Source organism: Erinaceus europaeus, chromosome 4 (assembly GCF_950295315.1).
Source record: "Erinaceus europaeus chromosome 4, mEriEur2.1, whole genome shotgun sequence".
NCBI classification, from domain to species: domain Eukaryota; kingdom Metazoa; phylum Chordata; class Mammalia; order Eulipotyphla; family Erinaceidae; genus Erinaceus; species Erinaceus europaeus.
Genome location: NC_080165.1, coordinates 45,499,808 through 45,524,299, shown reverse-complemented (window position 1 = coordinate 45,524,299; position 24,492 = coordinate 45,499,808). Strand labels below are relative to the sequence as shown.

General features: G+C 37.9%; 1 protein-coding gene across 2 annotated transcripts in view; it reads right to left on the bottom strand.

Moving 5' to 3' along the window:
- Nucleotides 1-24,492, bottom strand: part of NUP153 (nucleoporin 153) — a 60,897-nt gene that overhangs the window by 12,538 nt on the left and 23,867 nt on the right. For both annotated transcript variants that reach the window (XM_060189323.1, XM_060189325.1), the window contains 8 exons: nucleotides 22,173-22,222; nucleotides 21,545-21,662; nucleotides 16,409-16,543; nucleotides 13,980-14,078; nucleotides 10,755-10,842; nucleotides 10,001-10,123; nucleotides 6,490-7,107; nucleotides 3,458-3,652 (listed from right to left, as the gene is read on the bottom strand). In XM_060189323.1, coding sequence (XP_060045306.1) covers nucleotides 3,458-3,652; nucleotides 6,490-7,107; nucleotides 10,001-10,123; nucleotides 10,755-10,842; nucleotides 13,980-14,078; nucleotides 16,409-16,543; nucleotides 21,545-21,662; nucleotides 22,173-22,222 — 1,426 coding nt within the window. The remainder of the gene's footprint in view (nucleotides 1-3,457; nucleotides 3,653-6,489; nucleotides 7,108-10,000; nucleotides 10,124-10,754; nucleotides 10,843-13,979; nucleotides 14,079-16,408; nucleotides 16,544-21,544; nucleotides 21,663-22,172; nucleotides 22,223-24,492) is intronic.

Genomic DNA, 24,492 nt, shown 5'->3' with positions numbered 1-24,492 from the left:
TTGGTAGAAGAATGATAGAAAATGAATCAAGTGCCCACAATAACATTTCACAGTGAATTTGTCATATTGTTTTTCTAAAATATTCTGTACAATACATAACTTACATAAGTTTAACAAAACAACAACAAAGAATTACATAAGTGAAGTATATTTTAAAAAGACAAACAGTATACTGACTCAAAATCTTAGCTATACAATGCTGTTTTTAGATGAAGTTAGAAATGAAAAGTATTTACTGAATCAAAAGATGAAACATTAAAGAATGCCAAGATAGTTATCAATTGCTCTTACTTATTCATGTGTTAAGTACAAAAGGCAGTAATAAGCGCTCATCTTGACTTAATGATTGTATAATCATAACTCCACTTTCCTTCCCTAAGAAATTTAATTGAGGGGCTGGGTTGTGGCATACCTTGTTGAATGCACATGTTACAGTGCGCCAAGGACTGGGGTTTCAAGCCCCCAGTCCCCACCTACAGGGGAAAGCTTTGCCAAGTGGTGAATCAGGGCTGCAGATGGCTTTCTCACTCCCTTTCTATTTCGACCTACCCTCTCAGTTTCAGGCTGCCTTTAACCAATAAAGGTAATTGAAAAAAAAAATTAATTGAAAAAAAAAAAAATCAGAAAATGGTCATCCATACAGTCTCTAAAAAACCTTGATATTAGAGAAAAGGCTTAAAATAAATAACCAATCCCAACAATGCCTTACAACTCCTAAAATGTACTCAAAGGTACTTCTACCTTACAGGGACAAATTTATAGGTATGGTGTTCACTATGCAACAAAATTTGTGAGGAATGAGCCAAACTGAAAAACCTCTATTAGCCACACATCTACTTTGGTGGGGTGCAGCCAGTATTTTTCTAGTAAAATGAAAAGTAGGGGCTGAGGAGCTAGCATAACGGTTATGCAAAAACACTTTCATGCCTTTTCGTCCCAGGTTGAATTCCCCACAGACAATCCAGAGTTGAGTGGTGTTCTGGTCTTTCTCTCACCTCCCTCTCTTTACATATCTTTCTTTCTGTATCTCTCAATTAAAAAAATGTAATTAAAAAATAAAAATAATTAAATAAAATGAAAATATGATACCTAACATGTACTAAAGGTTATTTGTAAAACTTTGTTCTTTTTTTTTTTTGTTCTTTTTCTTTTTTAACTAGAGCACTGATAAACTCTTATTTATGGTGGTGAGGAGAATTGAACCTGGGACTTTGGAGCCTCAGGCATGAGAGTCTCTTTACATAATGATTATGCCATGTAATGGGTCACATTTTTTATTTGTAGTTGGAGGGTAAATCCTTTATAGGTTCCTTGTCTAAGACATAACTTCTGGTACATAAAGCTTGGTATTCCTTAATGCCCTCACAATCTCTCTTTATAGAACTATTCCTTTACAGTCAAAAATCATTCTTGCCTCTCCTTGATTTGACAAGAGGATAAAAGACAAGGAGAGCAGGGGAGACAGAAAGAGAAAGGAGGAGTTAAGCACATATGTTACAGTGCACAAGGACCCAGGTTCAGTCCCCAGTCCCTACATGCAGGGGCAAAGTTTCCCAAGTGGTGAAGCAGTGCTGTAGGTTGTCTGTCTCTCCCTCTCCACTCTCAATTTCTGGCTGTCTCTATCTAATAAATAAGGTAATAAAAAAGTTAAAAAAAAAAAAAAAAAAGGAAGAGACAGACAGACCTGCAGTACTTCTCTACTGCTCAGAAACTTCTCCCTTGTGTGTGTGTGTGTGTGGGGGGGGGGGGGGGGGGGGGGCGAAGGACCAGAGGCTTGAACATGTCCTAATGTGCATGTGATATCCGGTGAGGCCCCACAGAAAACTTTGTTTATGAGACATAAAATAATTCATAGATAAGACTTGGAAAAAGTAGACTCCAGGGTCAGCAAGACAGCTCACTTGGTTAGTGTGCTTGCTTGTCAGGAGCATGATTCAGGTTTGAGAACCATACCCACTACACTGAGGGAAGCTTCAATGCTGTGGTGTCTATCTAAAAACTTGGATAGGAGCAGTGAAGTCTCAGTAATAACCTCCACCAAACTCCCCAAATATAATACGCCAGATAGTGTGTGAAAATTACTGAGGGAGTCGGACAGTAATGCAGCGGGTTAAGCACAGGTGGCACAACGCACAAGGACCAGCTTAAGGATCCTGGTTCGAGCCCCCGGCTCTCCTCCTGCCAGCAAGTCACTTCACAGGTGGTGAAGCAGGTCTGCAGGTGTCTGATCTTCCCCCTCCTCTCTCCATTTCTCTCTGTCCGATCTAACAATGATGACATCCATTACAACAACAATAAAAAACAAGGGCAACAAAAGGGAAAATAAAAGAACAAATTAAAAAAAAAAAAGAAAATTACTTTGAAAGGTTCTCAGTAACAAAACAAAAAAAAACTTAATAGAACAGAAAGAAATTGAGAGGGGAGAAAGAGACAAACATCTGCAGCCCTGCTTCATCACTCATAAAGCTTTCCCCCTGTAGGTGAGAACTAGGGGGCTTGAACCTGGGTTCTTTTGAATTCACCAGCACCCTACAAGATATTTTTTTTAAAGATCTTTATTATTTTATGAAGCATAAAGCAAAGGAGAGACAGACACATAAAAACACTGTTCAGTCTGACTGATGGTGGCACAGGGGTTAAACCTAAATGAGTCTCAAATATGAGTCTTGTATAACCCAAATATGAGTCCCATATTCAGCTCCAAATATGAGTCTTGTATAACCATTATCCTGCTTTCTCAGACCATTAATAGCAAAATATTAACAGATTTGCTTTCCTGTGACATGTCTAGATTGTGTATATAATTAGGTAATCTGGTTTAAAATAAAAATCCTAGTCAAATTAGATAAAAAGCTTGTCTAGATGTCAAAGGGATACTAACGATAATAGCAACCTAAAAAGAAAAGGTATTTGCAAAATTTCCATTTTGAAATGAAAATAGAGAGGCTGAGAAGGAAGGTTGCTCAGTAGACAAGAGCACAGGAATTACATAGACTAAAGGCTATGTTTAATTCCTAGCACTGCATATGCTATAACAGCACTTAAAACTTCTCATAAAAATAAAGGAATACACAAAAACAAATAGCACAGCCAAGGAGTTGCTACAATGGATAAGGCATTAGATTCTCAAGCCTGAGATCCTGAGTTCATTGCTGGGAATTGTACTGTATGTGCAAGAGTGATGCCCTAGCTCCCCCTCCTCTCCTTTTCTTAAGTCAAATAAAATAGAATAAAATTAAAATGGCAGGCTGGCAAAATAGCATGCTTGGAAGGGTGCAAAGGACACCTACTCCGCCATGTGCACAAACCAGGTTCAAGCCTAGCCCACAGTGCACTAGGATTGAAGTTTTAGTGCAGTACAATCACTCCCCTTCTTCAAAACCCAGAGCAGCAAGAAGTTAGTCAAATTAATTAAAATTAAACGGCAATGCAAGAAAATGCTTTACCAACAATTTACCTTTAAATTCAGATTTTGTGCCTGGCTTTGGACTTTCACATGCTACACATTTGGTAGAATCTGCTTTGTTCTGTACTAGGCATACTTCACAATCCCAGCTTCCTTCAGGTTTCTTAAACTTTTCCAACCCTAGACAGCCTCCAGAAGGTAGAGACATAGGGACAGTGCTGCTACTTAAAGCAGATGCTGAACTTCCTGAAAACAAATAAAGGGAAATAGTAAATTAGCAGAGTTTTATTACACCACTAAGTGAAACTTTTACTAGTATTGTTTATTAAAAGAAAAATGCAAGAAATAAAAGCATTACATTGCTAAAACCAGCATACCTCAGATTTTTCCACTGAGACATATCAATTCAAAGTACTACTCTGCCACTCTATGTGGTGCCAGGTAGATCAGATTCTGAGCCTCACAATCCAAGGCAAGTATTCTAACACCTCCTAGGCATTTTGGTAAATGAGTTCCACCTAAACCTTAAATCCTAATAGCTCTATTGGAGGTGGAGGATCATACTCACAAACTTGTGCCTAAAAGACTGTTTTCATGAAGAAATTTATTTCGGGAGTCAGGCAGTAGTACAGCGGGTTAAGCGCAAGGACCCGAGTAAGGATCCCAGTTCAAGCCCCTGACTCCCCACCTGCAAGGGAGTCGCTTCAAAGGCGGCGAAGCAGGTCTGCAGGTGTCTATCTTTCCCCCTCTCTGTCTTCCCCTCCTCTCTCCATTTCTCTCTGTCCTATCCAACAACAACATCAATAACAATAATTAAAACAACAATGAAAAAACAACAAGGGTAAGAAAAGGGAAAATAAATATAAAAAAAATTTTTTTTAGATTATTTCAAATAGCCCAAGAGGTTATATAGTGACTACAACACTGGATTCACAGCACTAAGTCCCAAGTTTGACCCCAGGCAAAGCAAGTGCCAGAGACAGAGATGCTCTCATTCTTTTTCTCATTCATAAATAAATGTTTATTTTAAAAATAAAGAAATCTGTTAAATCTCAACTGTCATAGGATTATATAAAATATAGTCACAGGGCCCACAAGATGGTACAGTGGATATAAGTGTAGGACTCTCAAACGGGGCGGGGGGGAATGACTATTGGGGGCTATGTATTGTGTGGAACATAATCCCTCAAAATAACACTGGTGGCAAGAGAAAGAAGCAACCAATTATCTAAATACTACGGAGTGTAAAGAAGGGACAGGAGAGCATATATCTTAATTATGCCTATTAAGTCCTATTTTGAAGCCTCAGCATACACATGAGCAACATGGACAGCACCAAAGAGACCTCCATGGATGGTGGAGCAGAGCTTTGGTGATTTTCCCTCTCTTTTGAAGTTTTGTTTAGTCTTTTATTTGTATATCACTGCAAGATCTGACAGATAGTATACAAGTAGGTAAAGCGAGCATCATTGATATTCAGCTACAGCCTTTTAATAAAGCAGCATTATGCCTTGAACAAATCTTCCTTAGAAATGTCTGGTTCTTCTTTAGAAAAGAGACATGGTAGTATTTTATTCCCCGTAATATTTCAATCAATACTGTTTCGACTAAAATACTCTATCCGTCAGTTAAAAAACAGATGGTGGGGGAGTCAGGTGGTAGTGCAGCGGGTTAAGCACACATGCTGAGAAGCCAAGGACCAGCATAAGGATCCCAGTTCCAGCCCCTGGCTCCCCACCTGCATGGGAGTCACTTCACAGGCAGTGAAGCAGGTCTGCAGGTGTCTATTTTTCTCTCCCCATCTTCCCCTCCTTTCTACATTTCTCTCTGTCCTATTTGACAACGACATCAGTAACAACTACAACAATAAAGGGGGGGGGGCAACAAAAGGGAATAAATATAAAAAAAAAGATGTTATGGGGAATTGAGGGAAAAAAGTCAGGACTAGGGGCAGGGTGGTGGCGCACCTAGTTTAGCACACATTACAATGTGTAAGGACTCAAGTTTGAGCCCCTAGTCCTCACCTGCAGGTGGGAAGTTAATGAGTGATGAAGCAGTGCTGCAGGCATCTATCTCTCTTATCTCCCTCTTCCCTCTTGATTTCTGGCTATCTCAATCCAATAAAGAACAAAAAAAAAAAAAATAAGAAGAAGAAAGATCAGGGCTACAGTGCAGCAGTTACGCATAAGGCTTGACTGCACCAGGAAGCAATGCCAAGTGGACCCTGGCCCAAACACCAAAAAAAAAAATCTAGATTCTTTACAAGAAATTCTTTACAGGTTGGTACTCAGCAGTTGTTTTAATCACAAAATTTAAGTCAGAAAAAATTAAGATAAGAGAAACACTTATCCTGAGGTTTTAAAAATATTCCAATATTCTTAGCAGTTGTTATTCTACCCATAACTTATGCTTGTCTTTTTCTTTTAAGATTTACTTGTTTCTGGGCAAGAAAGAACCAGAGCATCACCCTGGCTTGTATACGTGATGCTAAAGATAAAATTTGAATTTTGAACATTTGAATGTCCAATGACTTATTCACTGTGCTACCTCCCAAGACACTTCTCAGCAATTTTGTAGAGAATCAAAATCTTCTACTACAGTAGCCCTAATAGAAATGCCTAACAGAAGAGCCGTTAAAAAAGTTGTGGTATACACAGTGGAATACCACTCAGCCTTAAGGAATGATGAAATCATGTCCTGCCTCATATTGAATGGAACTTGGGGGAAAAAAAAAAAACAAAAAAAACATGGTGAGATGAAATAAAATTGGCTATGAATTATAACTGAAGCTATTCAGACTCCTGGAAGACAGGAATATAGCACAGCATTAGACTTTCATGCCTGAAGTTTAAAGGGCCCAGCTCAATCCCTGGCACTACCATAAACCAGAGCTGAAGAGAACTCTAGTGAGAGTACTCTAGTACCATTCTCTCTCTCAATAAAATTATGTCCTTTAAAGACAAACAAACAAAGCTTCATTATTATCTAGAGATGAAGAGAGACCCCTCTTTCCCTATCATATGTATCTTTTTTAATTCTACTATACAATGAGCAAAATTAATTCCAAGAAGCAATATACAAACCTGGCTTCTCAGACATGCAGGCCACACATTTATTGTCTTCTGCATTGTTAGAAACACAGCACACTGAGCACTCCCAGGATCCCTCAGGCCTTTTAAATTTATCACCAAATCCTATGGTAACATTGGTCACAGTGCAGCTTGAAGATGAAGCAGCCATAGTAACAGCACTTTCCGAAATCACTGGCAATGTGAGGACTCTCTTAACACCAGTTCCTGGTTTTGGTGTTTCACAAGCTACACATTTTACTGCTTCAGGTTTATTTTGCACTAAGCAGGTATCACAATCCCAAGTTCCCACTGCAGGTTTAAACTTGTCTCCAAAGTCTGTCCCAGATGCAGAAAAAGTTGACTTGCCACTTTTACTTGGTGTCCCAGTATCAGACTGTTTCCCAGTATCTCTTGATGGCAATTTTGTTGCTTGACAAGCTACACACTTATTGTCTGTAACTTTGTTCTGGACTAGACAAATATGACACTGCCACAATGATCCAGCTTTTAAACTTTCCCCAAACCCAATTCCACTGGAAGAAAAGCTACTTATTGCTGGTCTTGTATAAACCACTGGGCTTGTGGTGGTAGGCTGAGTAGCAAAAGAATCTGTCTTCGGTGATGTGAAACCTGCAAGAAGAAAAGGAAAAAGAACTTTTTTTTTTTTTAATTAAGCATTTCCATTCTTTTGTTCTTGTTGCCAGGGCTTCAATACTTCAAACTAACTTACAGACAGAAAGCAAACTGATGTTTGCCCCAATGTGGTGGGGGCTGGGTCTAACCTAGGTCATGTACACAGCAAAGCAGGTACTGTCCCAAGTGAGTTATGCTGCTGGCCTAACATTAAAGGTTCTTATCAAAATGTTAACTGAAATATTATTGAAGGGGTATCATATTTACTTACTGCAGAGTAACCATATTCCAAAAGACTGTATAAGAGCTGTTTTTCACCCAAGCAAAAATTATTAAGCAACACCTAGAACTAGTTAAAATTCGACAAAAGTTGCTGTACCATGTATCTTCTTCCTATAAGAAATTTGATTTACTATAATTCAATCAACACCTAATTTAAGGCTTTAATTTAAACTAATTCATGAATACATGCTATTAGCTATGCTTTGCTACACTCTTGCTTTCCTACAAAACAAAAAACAGTATATTCAGTCTTCCTCCCTTGTTTGTCTAAGATATTCCCTTGGCCACACCAGATAATTAGAATATTTATGAATATTTAATTATATACATAGTTGTGATAACCTCATTAGAAATCAGCTGCCCAAGTATGATTATTTAATAGACATTACACAGCAAAGTAAGACATAGTGATGGATATACATTTTTAATTTAAATTTATATATGCTTAAAAGTGGCAATGCGATAACAAATTTAAAGAGATGTATCACACCATTTGGAAGGGCATAGAAATACAAAATTAGGGAGCCGAGTGGTAGCATAACAGGATGAACACACGATACAGTGTGCAAGGGAACTGGTTCAAGCTCCCACCTGCGGGTGGGAAGTTATACAACTAATGAAGTAGTGCTACAGGCCAGTCAGTCAATCTCCCCCTTCCCTCTCAATTTGTGTCTATCAAAAAAAAATTTTTTTTGGCAAAATTAAGAAGCAGTCTATTGTAATGGAACACAATCTCAAGCTACTAAAATATATCCATGCAAAGTTACTTAACACCAGTTTAAACAAAAGTGCTATAAAAATCTAATAGATCATTCACATTTCACACTATTTTTTTTTTTCTTTGCCTCCAGGGTTACACTGGGGCTCAGTGCCTGCACCACAAATCCACTGCTTCTGGAGGCCTTTTTCCCCCATCTTTTTGTTGCCCTTGCTGTTATTGCTGTTGTTGTTGTAGGATAGGACAGAGAAAATTGAGAGAGATGGGGAAGACAGAGAGGGGGAGAGAAAGATAAGACACCTGCAGACATGTGTCACCACTTGTGAAGCAATCCCTCTGCAGGTGGGGAGCCAGGGCTCGAACCAGGGTCATTATGCCGGTCCTTGCGCTTTGTGCCATGTCTACTCAACCCACTGTACTACCACACAGCCCCAAATTTCACACTTTCTAATATACCTTTCACATAATCATAACTACTGAAGTGTATTTTGAGAATTAAGGTATTCAGACAGAACCATGGAAGAAGTGGGAGAAAAGACTATGCTATTAAAACTATCAGTGAATATATTCACATAAATACTCTTTACTCATCAGAATGATTTCTCAAACTTACATGCTTGGGAGCAATTTTATACATACTCAAAATTCAGTGTCCTACTTTTCCAGTTTTTAGCAGAAAAGGAAAATAAAACTTGAGGAGAGGGGAGATATAAAAGGTTGTTGTGAATGCACATATTACAGTGCACAAAGAACCAGGTTCAAGTCCCTGGTCTCCACCTGCAGGGGCAGGCTTCACAAGTGGTGAAGCAGCTCTGTAGGTGTTTCTGTCCCTTTCCCTCATTGTCTCCCCCTCCTCTCTCAATTTGTCTCTATCCAATAATAATTCTAAAAAAAATTTATATGTTCTTTCTTAAAAAAAAAAAAGATTGTTTTAAGTTTACCAATAATACCAAGAAATAGAACAGAGCTATTTTTAGCATAAGGGTAAAATAATCTCATATAATGCAGTAACTCCATTGATCAACAATACACTGAAAATTTTTTTTAAGATTACACTGGAAAACTTTTTAACAGTAAACATTCTTCAAGGCATAAGCCTCCAAGAGGCTGGGCAGTGGCACACCTGGCTGAGCACACAGATTACCATAATGAGCAAAGAGGCACACTTCAGAATCAATGAAATAGATCTACAGGTGTCTTTCTCCCTCTGTCTCCCAACTACTGTCTCAATTTCTGTCCTATCATAGAATTAAAAAATAAAAAATAAAATTCCCTTTCATTTCTAAAAGTCTCTGACCTGGGATGGGGCACAGAATTTTCTTGGTGAGTACACCAAAGAACTATACTCTGTGATCTCACATTCTTGAAACTATTATTCATCACAAATGATATTTAAAAAAAAATAGCTTGATTAAAAAACTGAACTAGTTAACAATTATGAAGCCATCTCCCCAGATATTAACTTAGGTCCACCTGCATATTAAGTGTCAGGCTCAGGCAAAGACTAGTAAAGGGATAAAGAATAGGAAAGCTATCAAGAGAGGGGATGGGACACAAAGTTCTGGTGGTGGGAATTGTGTGGAATTGTACCCCATTTATCCTATAGTCTTGTAAGTATTTCCATTTTATGAATAAAGATTTTGAAAAGAAAAAGGATTTTTAACAAGTAACCTCAAATGACTAGAAAATGTTGGAGGAAAATTTGTTTTAGTACACGGTCCTTGATTCTAAAATATAATTTAGATATTACCACTAAAGTAATTATACATGATTACAACTACATTCAAAAATCAATCTATAGAACTAGTCAGAATGTTTTAGATGTCATAGTGTATAACACAAAAGAGCTTGTATCAAGATTTAAGACTGTCTCAAGGGCTGTTATCTTACCAGGAGTTTTCAGAACATCTAGGACACTTCCTTCTTTCAGGATCTTTGCAGGTCTAAAAGGGCCTTCATACTCTTCATTCCGCTTCTTGGAGCTTGGACTATTCAGTGAAGTGCTATCTTGAGCTGTAAAATTTTTAATTGTGAAAGATATAATACCAACAAAATCACTGAACTCAAGTTAAATGTATTAAAAAGATTTTTCAAATGTTCTTAACAGCAAAAATTGGACATTAACAAATGAGATATAACAGGTGAAAAAACTCAGCCTGTTAAAAGGTATCAGCTGCGTCCCAGAGGCCCCAGAGCCCCAGGTTCAATCCCTGGCAACAATTTATGCCAGAGCTGAGTGGTACAGTGCTCCCCACCACCACTGCCCTTTTCTTTATTGTAAGGAACAGATATAAATATTTTTCAAAAACAAGATGTAGGTGGTGTCAGCTCTTGTGTAGTGATGAGCTTTTGTTTGCCTATCAAAGCTAACTTCACTCAAGTGAAAGCATTTACAAGAACTAACAGAGGTGAAAATTTGAACAACTATGCATGAAGCTATTTTAATTATTAAGAATATGTGTGTGGTCTGGGAGGTGGCACAGTGGATAAATGCATTGGATACTCAAAGATGAGGTCCCAAGATTGATCTCCAGCAGCACATGTACCAAAGTGATGTCTGGTTCTTTCTCCTCCAATCTTTCTCATGAATAAATAAAAAAAAATTTTTTTTTAAAAAAAAAAATTGTGAGAAAATTTAACTTACCTGTACTACTGGTAATTGGCTCTGAAATACTACTAGAGTCAGAACATTCTGCTGATTTTGTAAGGGGCACACTAAATGTAAATCCAATCTGTAAAGAAAAAAAGGAATCCTTTAAAAAGTGTCAAGTTTATTTTAGACCTATATCAAATGTAATCAGCTTTAATTTTTTTAAAATTCTGAATTTCATAAAGCTTATGTTCTTATTTTAGAAATCTCTTTAAAAAAAGAAAAAAAGAAATCTCTAAAACTGTTTCTTATAGAAAAGGTGTATCACAGTTTAGTAGCAGAGATTTTATTTCTTAGGTATTGTCTACTTTCAAAGCAGTACCCAATGTGCTGCTCCTAGTTCTTGATTTCTAAATTTCATTTTTTAAAAAAAAGAATAGATTTAAGACATGTAGTAAATAACAACATGACCATACACATCTAGATAGAAAATGTAGACATACAAAAATACAGTTAGAAAATGACATGCAATTATGTTAAATAGCACACCCGCCAATCACAGGTGGAAACACTTGATTATATTGGTTATTCGCACCCAAAATATTTAATTGTAGAGATTAAATTCACAAAGAAAGCCCATCACAATGCACGAGGACCTCCCTCAGTTTGAGGCCATGACCACCACATAAGAGCATGACAGAGAAAGAAGGGGGGGGACAGCTTCTGAAGCTAGGGCTACTGAGCGGCAGCAAGTGTTTCTCCCCCCTTTCCCTCTCCAGTAGGCTTCTTAGCTTAATCACTCACTCCTGACCAACAGATAAAGCAGGATGGGGAAGAGATAATACAGTGGTTATGCAAAGAGACTCACACCCCAAGGATCTGCTAGGCCACCAGGGTGTAGATCTTCTCCTGAGTTTCCTGGTCAGTTCTCTGGCCCCTGATGTGAGCACAGGGCCTCCCCCCCTGCTGCTTCAGTCTCTGAGGGCAGTAGCAATGGAGGCTCACAGTTACATTTGGTGGAGTCCTCTCCTCCCTTCAGTCTTTTTGTCGTAAAACTGCCAGACTATTACCAGCCGCTCAGTCTCTCCTTAGGATCCTCGCTATCCACGAGTCACACGTGATTGCACTCAGTGGTGATTTGGTGGGTTCCAGAAGTTGAAGGAGAGATTGAGCAGGAGAGATTGAGCAGCTGGTAACAGTCTGACAGTTTACCTGTTGAGCCACCACCTCCAGCCAGCAGGTGGGATGGCCCTGTGCTGACATCAGGGGCCAGAGAACTGACCAGGAAACTCAGGAAAAGATCTACACCCCGGTGGCCTAGAAGTAGGAATATACAGTGGGAGCCTTTCCACACTGTTCTCCTGATAAGAATATGGTAAATTACCTCTGAACCTACAAACTATAAATGGGACTTGTTTAGAAACAAGGACCCAGCAGTGCTGCCTGGCTTGGCAGCTTGGCAGAGAAGCTGAATTGAGCATGAAAATTTGGATCCTTGGGGTTTGAGTCTCTTTGCGTAACCACTGTATTATCTCTCCCCCATTATGATTTATCTCGTGGTCAGCAGTGAGTAATTAAACTAAGAAGCCTACTTATAGTTTAAAAGCCCTTTGCTACCATAGCCTACTTGGAAGAAAAAGAACAAATGAGGCTTTAACAGCCACTGTGCTCCAACTCAGGGACTGAAATAATAATGAAACAACTGTTAATTTCCACAACTGTGAACTCTTTAAGTACCTTATTCAGATACAAGTCAATACAAGCAAGAGTGATCAGTAGTTAAAAAGTACTGAGAGAAGGACTTCACAACATACTATATAGAATGGTTAAACCAACAAGAAGAAATGTTGGGAGAAATGAACCAGGACAAAAGTCCAGCTAAAAGGCCCCCCCAAAATTGAAGCAGAGAATAATGAGGCCAACATCCAAACGCTAGTTAAGGAAATAGTCACAGGAGTGAGTAAAGAGTTTGAGAGCATAACAGAAAGAGGCAAATTCAAAAATGGTGAAGCAGTGCCATGGTGCAATTCAAATAGATTATAGTCTAGTTGGTTAGATCCTAGCTATAAATGGAACCACAAATAAGAACTATCAAATAGAAATTTAAGAACACTACAAGGCAGTTGGGGAAACTTAAAAATGGACTATGTTATGGAAAGCTACATTGTCTCAGTTATCTTAAATATATAATGAGAATACAAGTGTCTTTTTCCCCCCCCTTAAAAAATACATGGGAGGGGGCCAAGCTGTAGCGTAGCAGGTTAGGCGTTAGGATCCAGGTTCGAGCCATGGCTCCCCATCTACAGGGGGGTGGCTTCACCAGCGGTGAAGCAGGTCTGCAGGTGTCTTATCTTTCCTCCTCTCTGTCTTCCCCCTCCTCTCTCAATTTCTCTCTGTCCTACCCAACAACAATGGCAGCAATGACAATAACAATAATAGCAACAAGGATATACAAGGGCAACAAAAGGGAAAAATAGCCTCCAGGAGCAGTAGATTCAAGGTGCAGCAATAACGCATGAGGCAAGCAAATAAATAAATAAATATAGAATTAAAAAAAGAAAATGAATCCTCATACATTGTTGGTGCATAAGTAAAATGGTCCAGCCCCCTGGAAATTGGACCCATGGGACATAATCTATAATAAAATACAATTTTTTAAAAAAGATACCCGGGAAACTATTAAGGCTAAAAAGATATTTGTATGTGCACTTCCAAATAGCAGGTGTAAAAGTGTATCTGCCCTTGTGTGTTTGTGTGTAGCAATACATTCATTCATTCCATTTCTGCATACTTAGTTTTTTTTTTTTAATTTTTAAAAATATTTTATTTATTTTCCGTTTTGTTGCCCTTGTTAAACATCGTTGTGGTTATTACTGTTGTTGTTCCTGACATCGTTGTTGCTGGGATAGGACAGAGAGAAATGGAGATGGGGAAGACAGACAGAAAGGGGGAAGAGACAGACAGACACCTGCAGACCTGCTTCGCCACCTGTGAAGTGACTCCCCTACAGGTGGGGAGCTCGGGGCTCAAACCAAGATCCTTAAGCCGGTCCTTGCACTTTGTGACTTAGGTTTTGTTTTTTTTAAGTTAGAAACAAAAGTTAGTTATTTGTTTCTCTTTAGGGAGATACCATGATTATCAAACCCGGGCCTCACATGTGGAAGCTTATTATTTCCAGCCCCTCGTGTTTCCAACCACAGAGCATTTTAGCTTTGATATGACTGAATTAGCAGTCATCTAAAACCAATAAATGTGAAATATTGTTTGCCTACTACTTACAGATGATGGAGGTAGTACATCTGCCTCAGTTGATTTTACAATTGGAGATGAAAATCTAAACATGGGACTGCCAGGGCTGTTTGGAGAGGTCATTTGTAGCTGGTTAAAGAAATGAGACAAAAACAGATTTTTAGAAGAAGAAATTGACAATAAAGCAGATTATAAACAATGCAAACTAAAAAAAAAAAAAAGCAAGGCTTTTTTTCTTTTAGATTTAAGTCACTTTTCAATTTAAAAGTATTTAATACTTTTTTATAAAATCTGGTGTCCTGACATGTTGAAATAAGCTGAAGAGAGAAGAATACCAAATTATGTCACTTATTAGAAGAATGTTACAGGGACTGGGAGAGAGAACACAAAATGCAACATGGAACTGGACAGTGTATTGCACCAAAGGAAAGGACTCTGGGGAGGAAGGGAGGGAGAAAACCATGGGAGCATGGTACATAATGAAATTGTACATGTGTCAATGGCTGCACTGTAAAGCATTAACTGACTCAAAATAATAAGGGGGCAAGGAGGTGACACTCCTGGCTAAGTGCACACATTACAGTGTGCAAAGGCCCATGTTCAAGCCCCTGGTTCCCACCTGCAGGGGGAAAGCTTCATGAGTGATGAAGCAGGGCTGCAGGTTTCTCTCTGTCCCTCTCCCTATCTCCCCTCCCCTCCCAATTTGTCTCAAATAAATAAATAACAAAAAAGGAAAATAATAGTAATAAAAAAGAAAATCTAACATTCCCAGACTGGGTAAACAGCTTACACTGTTAAGAGAACCAATTTGAGGGGGTGGGGGGGGGCGGTGGTGCAGTGGGTTAAGTGCATGTGGCGCAAAGTGCAAGGACCAGCATAAAGATCCCAGTTCGAGCCCCAGGCTCCCCACCTGCAGCGGAGTCGCTTCACAGGCGGTGAAGCAGGTCTGCAGGTGTCTATCTTTCTCTCCCCCTCTGTCTTCCCACTCCTCTCTCCATTTCTCTGTCCTATCCAACAACGAACAATATCAACAATGGTAATAATAATAACCACAACAATGCTACGGCAACAAGGGCAACAAAAGCGGGAAAAAATGGCCTCCAGGAGCGGTGGATTCATGGTGCAGGCACCAAGCCCAGCAATAACCCTGGAGGGAAAAAAAAAACATAAAATAATAATAAGAAGAAGAAGAAGAACCAATTTGCATGTCTGAGGTCACATGTTCAATCCCCCAATACCACTGTGTAATGCTATGGCCTTTTCTCTCAAAATATACTAATTTTTAAAGTTAGATTTCCTCTTGCAAGGGAAGTATTCGATATCTTAGTTGTGTGTTTGTATGAAAAATAGTAACCATAAACATGTACAAAATACAGAAAACAAAAATCGGGGGGAAAGCATATAAAGCAATAAAAATATCAGGGCTAAGGGCAGGGAAACAGCACAGTGGTTATACAAGTCAGAATTTAACAGAACTCTGGTTTAAAAACAAGCAAACAATCATAACTAAGTAAACATTTTAGGGTCTCACAAAAATGTTGATTCTACTTAATAAGAACAAGGATCTTCTTAGAAACATGGAAAGAAAATTAATCTCTCCAAGGGCCTGGGTTTGAGTCCCAGGTCTCCACCTTCAGGGGGAAAGCTTTAGTGTCTAAAAGCTGAAAAACACTCTTTATAATGCCCTCCATTTACAAGTACATAAGCCAAACATTTCTAACTTAGGGTTTTAATTTCCATAACAAAAGTTAGTAACTGCTTTAAGCAATATATTAACCTTTAGGATAAAGGATGAAAACAAAAAAAAGTCATGAATCTTACTATTTTTTTTTCTTCTTCTAGGAAGCTTTTTTTCTGTTGTTTATGTTAACACAAATCTTTGATTTCTTTTTTCTTTTAAACATAGTTTTTAAATGTTATTAGTGACTTAATATTGATTTACAAAATATAAGATAACGGGTATAACTCCATACTGTTCACACCACCAGAGTTCTGTATCCCCATTCTTTCCATTGGAAGCTACAGTCGTTGGATAGGACAGAGAGAAATAGAGAGGAGGGGAAGACAGAGGGGGAGAGAAAGACAGACACCTGCAGACCTGCTTCACCGCCTGTGAAGCGACTCCCCTGCAGGTGGGGAGCCGGGGGCTTCAACTGGGATCCTTATGCCCATCCTTGCACTTTACGCCACGTGGGCTTAGCCCACCGTGCTACTGCCCGACTCCTGACTATTACTTCTATACTTATACATATTTGCCCTTTTTTAATTTATTAGTGATTTGATATTGGTTTACAAAATTACAAGATAACAGGGGTACAACTCCACACCATTCCCACCAGGAGAGTTCTGAATCTCCAATCCCTCCACTGTAAACTGCAGCAGTTCTAAGGTTGGTATGGCTTAACTATTATTTCTACAACTATCTCTCCCCCCCCTTTTTCTTTCACCTTTCAATGTACCTTGCTTGTCAACGACTGCGAAGGACTAATGGGTGATGGAGATGTTGTGGTCACAGACGAACTAAAATTGAAGGTAGGCAGTGAAGAACTGGTGATGGGAAGAGAGATTTTCGGTAACACTGGCACTTCCACTTTCTAAAACACAACATGTTTCATAATATATTACTTCATTTTTCATATTCTTTTACACTTGTCCAGGTAGAATATTTCAGGTAAATGTAAAGTATATAAAGGGTAGTCCAATATAGTTTTAACCATGTGAGATATTCAAAATTACCAAACAAAAATTTAATCTCAGCTAAACCACCAGCTAGCTAACCACATGACTGTGAACCTACCTGCCCTCAGAACAATTTCTTAGAGAAAAACTAGTAAATAAAAGACGAAATTGTAATAGTTGTAATATTAGCATGAAACAAAACTATGTGCATACCTCCCCACTTTATTTTAAAGAAAGCATTCAATAAATATCAGCAATGGTTTGGTCTTTACCCAATATAGTAAAGATTATCTGAAGTCATGGGTTTAAGAATAAGTAAGATTTTGCACTTATACTACTGGTGAAGTAGTAGCTTTATATACCAATTCTCTGACAGATAACAATTCTATACTTCTTATACTCTAGACAAAATACTTGGGGTGGGAGTATGCATTCATGAGACCCTCAATCCATTCATTTCTCAGTACTACATGTAAAGAAAAAAATTTCTCAGTAATATACCTGTGTATTTAACATTTTACTGTATGTAAATTTGGTAAGTTAAAAAGTGAGGGGCCAGGTGGTGGTGCCCATGTTACTATGTGCAAGGACCCAGGTTCAAGCCCCTGGTCCCACCTGCAGGGGGAAAGTTTTGCAAATGGTGAAGCAGGGCTGCAGGTGTCTCTGATCTCTATCACCCTTCCCTCTAGATTTCTAACTGTCTCTATCCAATAGATAAAGATAATAATTTTTTAAAATATATATTTCTTTTAAAAGTCTTTAAAAAAGCTATCAGTAATAATCTCCAATATTATGTGTGCTGATGTGGGGATGAACTACATTAGCATATTACTTTGAAATGCACTGGAGAATGTTGATACAAGAAGCACATAAAAATATTTAAACCTGGGAGTTTGGTGGCGGTAGGACCAGCATAAGGATCCCGGTTCGAGCCCCCAGATTCCCACCTGCAGGAGAGTCGCTTCACAGGCAGTGAAGCAGGTCTGCAGTTGTCTTTCTCTCCCCGTTTTCCCCTCCTCTCTCCATTTCTCTCTGTCCTATCCAACAACGACGACATCAATAACAGCAACAATAATAACTACAACAAAAAAAAAAAAACAAGGGCAACAACAAAAAGGGAAAATAAATATTTAAAAAATATATTTAAACCTCAAATATATATATATATATATATATGTATATATATTTATTTATTAAAGCCTAACTGTTGGACTGCATGTGCTCTCTACATAATTTTTTTCAGCATTTCTTATTTTTGAACTTGTTATAATAAGATTTATGGTGAAGATGAAAGCAAACTAAGGGTGCATTAACTATTTCTATAAGGAACTTAACTCCATATTTCTTTCTTTTCATCTCCAGTTCTATCCTTATTTTCACTTTTAAACCATTTCAACACCTAGACACTAACTAACCACGACCCATGCCATCCTGTTAAGTCAGAAACTTTGGACATACTGGCTTCTTTATATTAACCATAAACCAATTCTAAATTTAATGTGTAGACACCAAAATCTTATGCAAGTTGATCAGGAATAGAATCCATATTATCTGGGAAAAAATCAAGAACTTTGTTAATTGGATGCTTGCACATCTCAAATGGAAGGTATCAAATAAGAACCTTACTATATATAGCTTTTGTAAATAAATACCTTCACATGAGTTTTCTCCCATGAGAAATATATTAATATTTTTTTAGATGAGAAAAATGAGACAAGAAAAATATGGTCCAAATAAAGGTATCAGATGGCAGATCTCCTACAGATGCACCCTCAATACATGTATTCTTACTCTATTTTACAGATCAAGAAATTCAGGCATAAAAAGGTTAATCTGACCAGTCATTCTCTGCTAGTAAGTGACAGAATATACCTGACATAATAGTATGAATTAGTTATGGCTTCCAAAATTTAATCTTATTGTATACTGCATATCTAATATCATGAGCTTAATTATACAAGCCAGGTTGATATGTCAGTAGAGCAAGAATGCCAATATGCTTAATACTGACATACATTCTTTACTAATTCTGTAATCTGAGGAAACTAAAGCACATTCATCATATCAACAGCATAAAGTTACAGTAACCTGAATTTCAGTAAATCAAAATACGCTAACCCTTGTAAAGTAGCAACAGTGGCTGAAATTAGAAAATTAAAATTTCTTCTACTTGACATTTCCCAAAATGTTACTGACATACTCAAAAAAAAAAAAATGGATCATCAATATTTTATTAAATTATCCCTGTTAACTGTAACAGAATTAAGAAACAACTCGTGGTCTAAACGTATGAGTTATCTAAAACAACAAAACCCAGAAAAAGAGGGAGTCTAATTCTATTTTATTTACATTAAAAAGGTAGGGTAGGGGAAGAAAATTTGGGACAGCCACCAATTAGTAATACCTCTTTCCTCAGAAATGTAGAGCCTGTAATTTCAGTATGGAAGACCTAAAACAGGAGTTAGGTGAAGCATCCTGGGATGTGAAATTGGCAGTTGGCAGTTGGCAGTTGGCCTGAATGGAAAGCGGGGGCCCAGAGAATGGAGGGAAGTGGTGATAAGAGACCTGGTATGTCTAACTGCTACATAAAGCTTCTTGCAATTAGTATAGCAGAAAGCAAATCTTAAGTCACAGTGAGCATGTATCTGTAAGACAACCAAAGTTTAGAGTATCAACCTGAGCTCTAAAGATCTTTAATAACTGTAACAGAGGTGGGAGATTTGGGAAAAAAAATAAAATAAAATAACTGTAACAGAACCAGGAGCTATCCCATCTAGCTTAGTGGTAGATGGCAAGACTTATATGCCTGAGGCCCAGGTTCATTCAATTCCCTCTATAACTAACTATGTCAAAGCTGAGTAGTGATCTAGTCTCCTGTCTCTCATAAATCTTTATATATTAGTTAAAACTGATGGGAAATAAGCTAAATTCACAAACGTGTAATCTAGCAAACAATAAATCAAGTAAATGTGCCCCTCATACAGGGAGAAACTTTTAAAAAGTTGAAGTCACACATTTCACTAAGTATAAAAGCTGCCTAGAACAAGCTTGTGTGTGTTTGTCAGATACCAAACTCCTAACATATATGGCAAGGCAAATAAATCTGGTTCTTAAATATAATGTATTTGTTTACCAAGAAAACCACAAAATTTTATCTGTTGTATGAACACAGGAATCTAAGGCTTTTTCTTTCAAGATGGTAAAATACATTACTACATTTCCTCCCTTTAGGACATTCTAGGAGAGAAATTTAAGGGAAAGGTAGGTCCTCTAAACCTACTGAGCCAAGCCCCAGCACATCTCAAATAGTACATCAAAACAGGTTCTTGGGGAGTCAGGGGGTAGCGCAGTGAGTTAAGTGCAAGTGGCATAAAGCGCATGGACCAGCATAAGGATCCTGGTTCGAGCCCCCAGCTCCCTACCTGCAGGGGCATCGCTTCACAAGCAGTGAAGCAGGTCTGCAGGTGTCTATCTTTCATCTCCCCCTCTCTGTCTTCCTCTTCTCTCTCCATTTCTCTTTGTCCTATCCAACAATGAAGACATCAGTAACAATAATAACTACAACAATAAAACAACAAAGGCAACAAAAGGGAATAAATAAAGTAATAAAAAAACAGGTTCTACGGCAGAAATTACAAAACTGCCAGTCATAATTCGAGTGAGTCAGAGTCACAAAACAAAACTGCAAACAGGGAGAGAAAAATAAGACTCAAAATGAGAATGCAAAATATGAAAAAATAAAGAAAATTAACATAAAATACACAATTTTAATTAATTTAATAACTACACTGTCAAACTGTTATAGCAGACCACCTTCTAAGAACTCAAAAACACAATTCTAAAAAAATTCATGGGTAATGAGAAAGTCACAAATAAAATTTTAAAACATTACAAATGAAAGCCAAGGGAAAAATCCATAATAAGCTCACAATTAAGTTACCTCCTCCACAGAAAAATGGGTAATACAAAATAATATTCCAATGACAATACAACTTCACACTCATGATATTGGCAAATTTTTTTAAAGCAAGTACTAGTGTCAAGATAAAGAAAACCATCAACCTATTGTCATGAGAAGCGCTAAATTCTAAAACTATCTTACAAAGGCAAAATAGTACATTTCAAGAAGTGATCATTCCCTATAATGCAACTAGTTTCAATATAAAATTAACCTAGAGAAAATACTGCACCAATTTTAGCACTTATTAGGAAATAACCCAAATGTAAGCCTGCAGAATTGTGGTAAACCTTCATACTGAACACACAGTGAATGCAATAGCATTACCATCTTTCATGAGACTAATAAAAAATTCACAAATAGGAAGACAAGTGATAAACTTATATTGATCCATTATGTTTCAAGGACAAGCAAAAAACATACACAGACAATAACATTCCAAAGATCTAGTAATACCTTTTTTTTTTTTTTTGGCACTAGGGTTATTGCTGGAGCTTAGTGTCTACACAACAAATTCACCTTTACTAGATGCCATTCTACCCATAAACTTTTATTTTAAAATCATGATAAGACAGAGATATAAGGTGAGAGACACCTGTAGCCGGCTTCATTGCTGGTCAAACTTGTTTCTCCCTTGCAAAGTTGAGAGCAGGGACTCAAATACAGATCCTCTCCTAGTGCATAGTAACTTAAGCACATTAGCAGCTGAGCCACAGCCCAGTTTCAGATCAAACAATTGTAAAATTTGAAAATTTTTATTTTCTTAATAGTGCTCATTAAATTTAAGGTATACTTAACATTGTCAGAGACAGTAGTTTAAAACCTAAGTGTATTAGGACTGTTTCAACAACATATTCTTATTCAAAGGTCTTTCCAAGCCCAATGTCCCCAAACTGCCCCTGCCCACCGCACTAAAGCTTTTATTTCAAGAATACTAAATGCATATATGAAATCCTACCTCTTCTTCTAAAGGTTTAGATGCACCAAAGCATGATCTCTCTCGTCTCATCTTGCCACCACCTCCATGAGACAAACCATTGGCTGCAGACATACTGAAATTTGGGTAAGAAAAGACACTAGAAAAAAAAAAAAAAAGATATTATCCCTTTGATACCAACACAGAACTTGTTAACTATATTCCTAAAATCTAGAACTGTTAACAGGAAAATTTAAAACTAGTATTTTAAAAACTTACAAACTGTTGTCTGTAAAGTATTTTTAAAATTTTTTTTTATATTTATTTTCCCTTTTGTTGCCCTTGTTGTTTAACATTGTTGTGGTTATTGATGTCGTTGTTGGGATAGGAAAGAGAGAAATGGAGAGAGATGGGGAAAACAGAGAGGGGAAGAGAAAGACAAGACACCTGCAGACCTGCTTCACCGCTTATGAAGCAACTCCCCTGCAGGTGGGGAGCCGGGGGCTCGAACCTGGATCGTTATGCCAGTCCTTGTGCTTGGCACCACGTGTGCTTAACCCACTGCACCAACGCCTGGCTCCCTAAAGTATCTTTTTAACCTTAATTTTAAAAAAGAAGCAATCAACAATCTTACAAATAAAACAAACTGTAGTTGTAAAGATGACATTACCTTTCACATTCTCTATTTTGTCCTGCTGTCATATTTTTTTGAAATGGAGTCTAGAAAAAAAAAAAGAGTATTCCAATCTTTATAAGATGTTTGCATATTTAATTTTCTTACACTACCCTTATGTGAATTTTAATATATGGAATGAGAAATTTGTTTTTAATAAATAAACCCTAAAACATGTAACTCATACTGTCTTCTAACTGACAGTCAAGGGTTAAGTGTCATTATGCACATAAATGTTACTACACAGAACTGTTGTTTCAATAAAATAGTTGTACATAAAGTTAATAACCCAGCCAAGCACAAAAATACCTGTCAGGATCTCTTTACAGTCTATTGCATATGCAAGCAAATTTACAAGAAAATTCTCTTTTGGGAGTTGGGTGGCAGTGCAGCGGGTTAAGCACAGGTGGCACAAAGCCCAAGGACTGGTGGAAGGATGCTGGTTCGAGCCCCTGGCTCCCCACCTGCAGGGGAGTCTCTTCACAGGCGGTAAAACAGGTCTGCAGGTGTCTAATATCTTTCTCCCCCCTCTGTCATCCCCGCCTCTCTCCATTTCTCTCTGTCTTATCCAACAACGGTATCAATAATAACTACAACAATAAAAACAAGGGCAACAAAAGGGAATAAATTTTTTATTTATTCATTTATTTAAAGACACCTGCAGACCTGCTTCACCGCCTGTGAAGTGACTCCCCTGCAGGTGGGGAGCCAGGAGCTCGAACTGGGATCTTTACACTGGTCCTTGCCCTTTGTGCCACCTGCCCTTAACCCGCTGTGCTACCACCTGACTCCCATAAATAGTGGGAGGCTGGGTGGCCGTGGTAGCTCAATCAGAAGAGTACATACATTACCAGATGCAATGACTCAAGCTCCTACTCCCCACATGTGGGGGGTAGCTTCACATGTGGTACAGCAGTGCTGCAGGTGTACTTTCCTCGTTTCATGGGGGAGGGGGGGTGGTACCATAATGGCCATTAGGAACAGTGGAGTCATCTATGATATGAACCCTAGTAATAACACTGGTGAAAAAAATAAATAAAACCTAATTTGGGACAATGAGCATCAAAATAAATAACAAAGAGAATATAATCTATTATCCAGTAGAATTTCATATTTTACTAAATAACAATTTGATTTAAAAAATAAATATTCAGCTAGGAAGTGGCACAATGGCTAGAGGATTGGACTTAGAAGAAAAAGGACCTGAATTTTATTCTACCATTGCATGTGCCAGAGCAATGCTGTGGTTCCTTCTCATTTTCCGTGTCCCTCCTTCCCCTCCCCTTATCTGTTAATAATTTTTAATAACAGTAAATATATAAACTAAGAACATAAATAGTAACCTATGCACACCTGTGTTCTCATCGGCAGAATTTCTTATAGCCCCAATCTGGAAGCAACCCAGATGCCCAACAAAAGAGTGGCTGAGCAAGGTATGGAATACTGCACAGTTGTTTAAAATATATATATATACAGTTATCCTCTTTGCTATATTTTGTCTGAACCTCAAAGATCTGTTTAGTGAGATAAGACAAATACCAGATGATCTCATTCATAGGTGGAAACTAAGACTAAGCAAAAGTATACGGGAAAACTTTGTCAGATGAAATCTAAACTGGTTATGGTGTACTACTAAAGCAAAAGATTCTGGGGAAGGAATGGGACAAAGGAGGCTCGGGTCCTGGGTCATGATAAAGGAAAGGGAGCTACACTGTGGAAGAGACTGTCTCCCAGACACCAAATATGGGGAGATGAGAAGTTGTACTTATGTGTGAACAGCTATACTGTAGACCATTAATCCCTCAATAAAGTGAGGGGTAAAAGATAGGTTATGGCAAAGCCCATCAATAATGATAGGATTAGTAAGTAAAAGACACTCTCAAAAGTCATATTCCTATATTTGAAGGTTTACAGTGGAAGTTTCAACTGACATCAACTTACTTAAGGGTGTTAGTCATTGATGAGCCAAACTACTGACATGTCTCCTGACTATATACACTAAAAGCTCACTGTTCTATGGTATTACTATCAACGATGCGTAACTGGAATGCAGTCATGAGGTATAAACTAAGTATGCTCTTATACAATAATCAGTACTCTTCAGAAATGTTACAAAAGTTTAAAAAAAAATCACAAGGAACTATTCTAATGCAGATGAAGAGACACTGACAGCTGAACACATGGCATGACTATAGATTTTCTTGCTTTAGGGACTGGCAATATTTAAATACAATCTATAGATATGATAATAGTATTGTACTAATGTTACATTTCTGATTTTGATATTTTTTTCTGTGTCACTCTGGAATGAATTCAA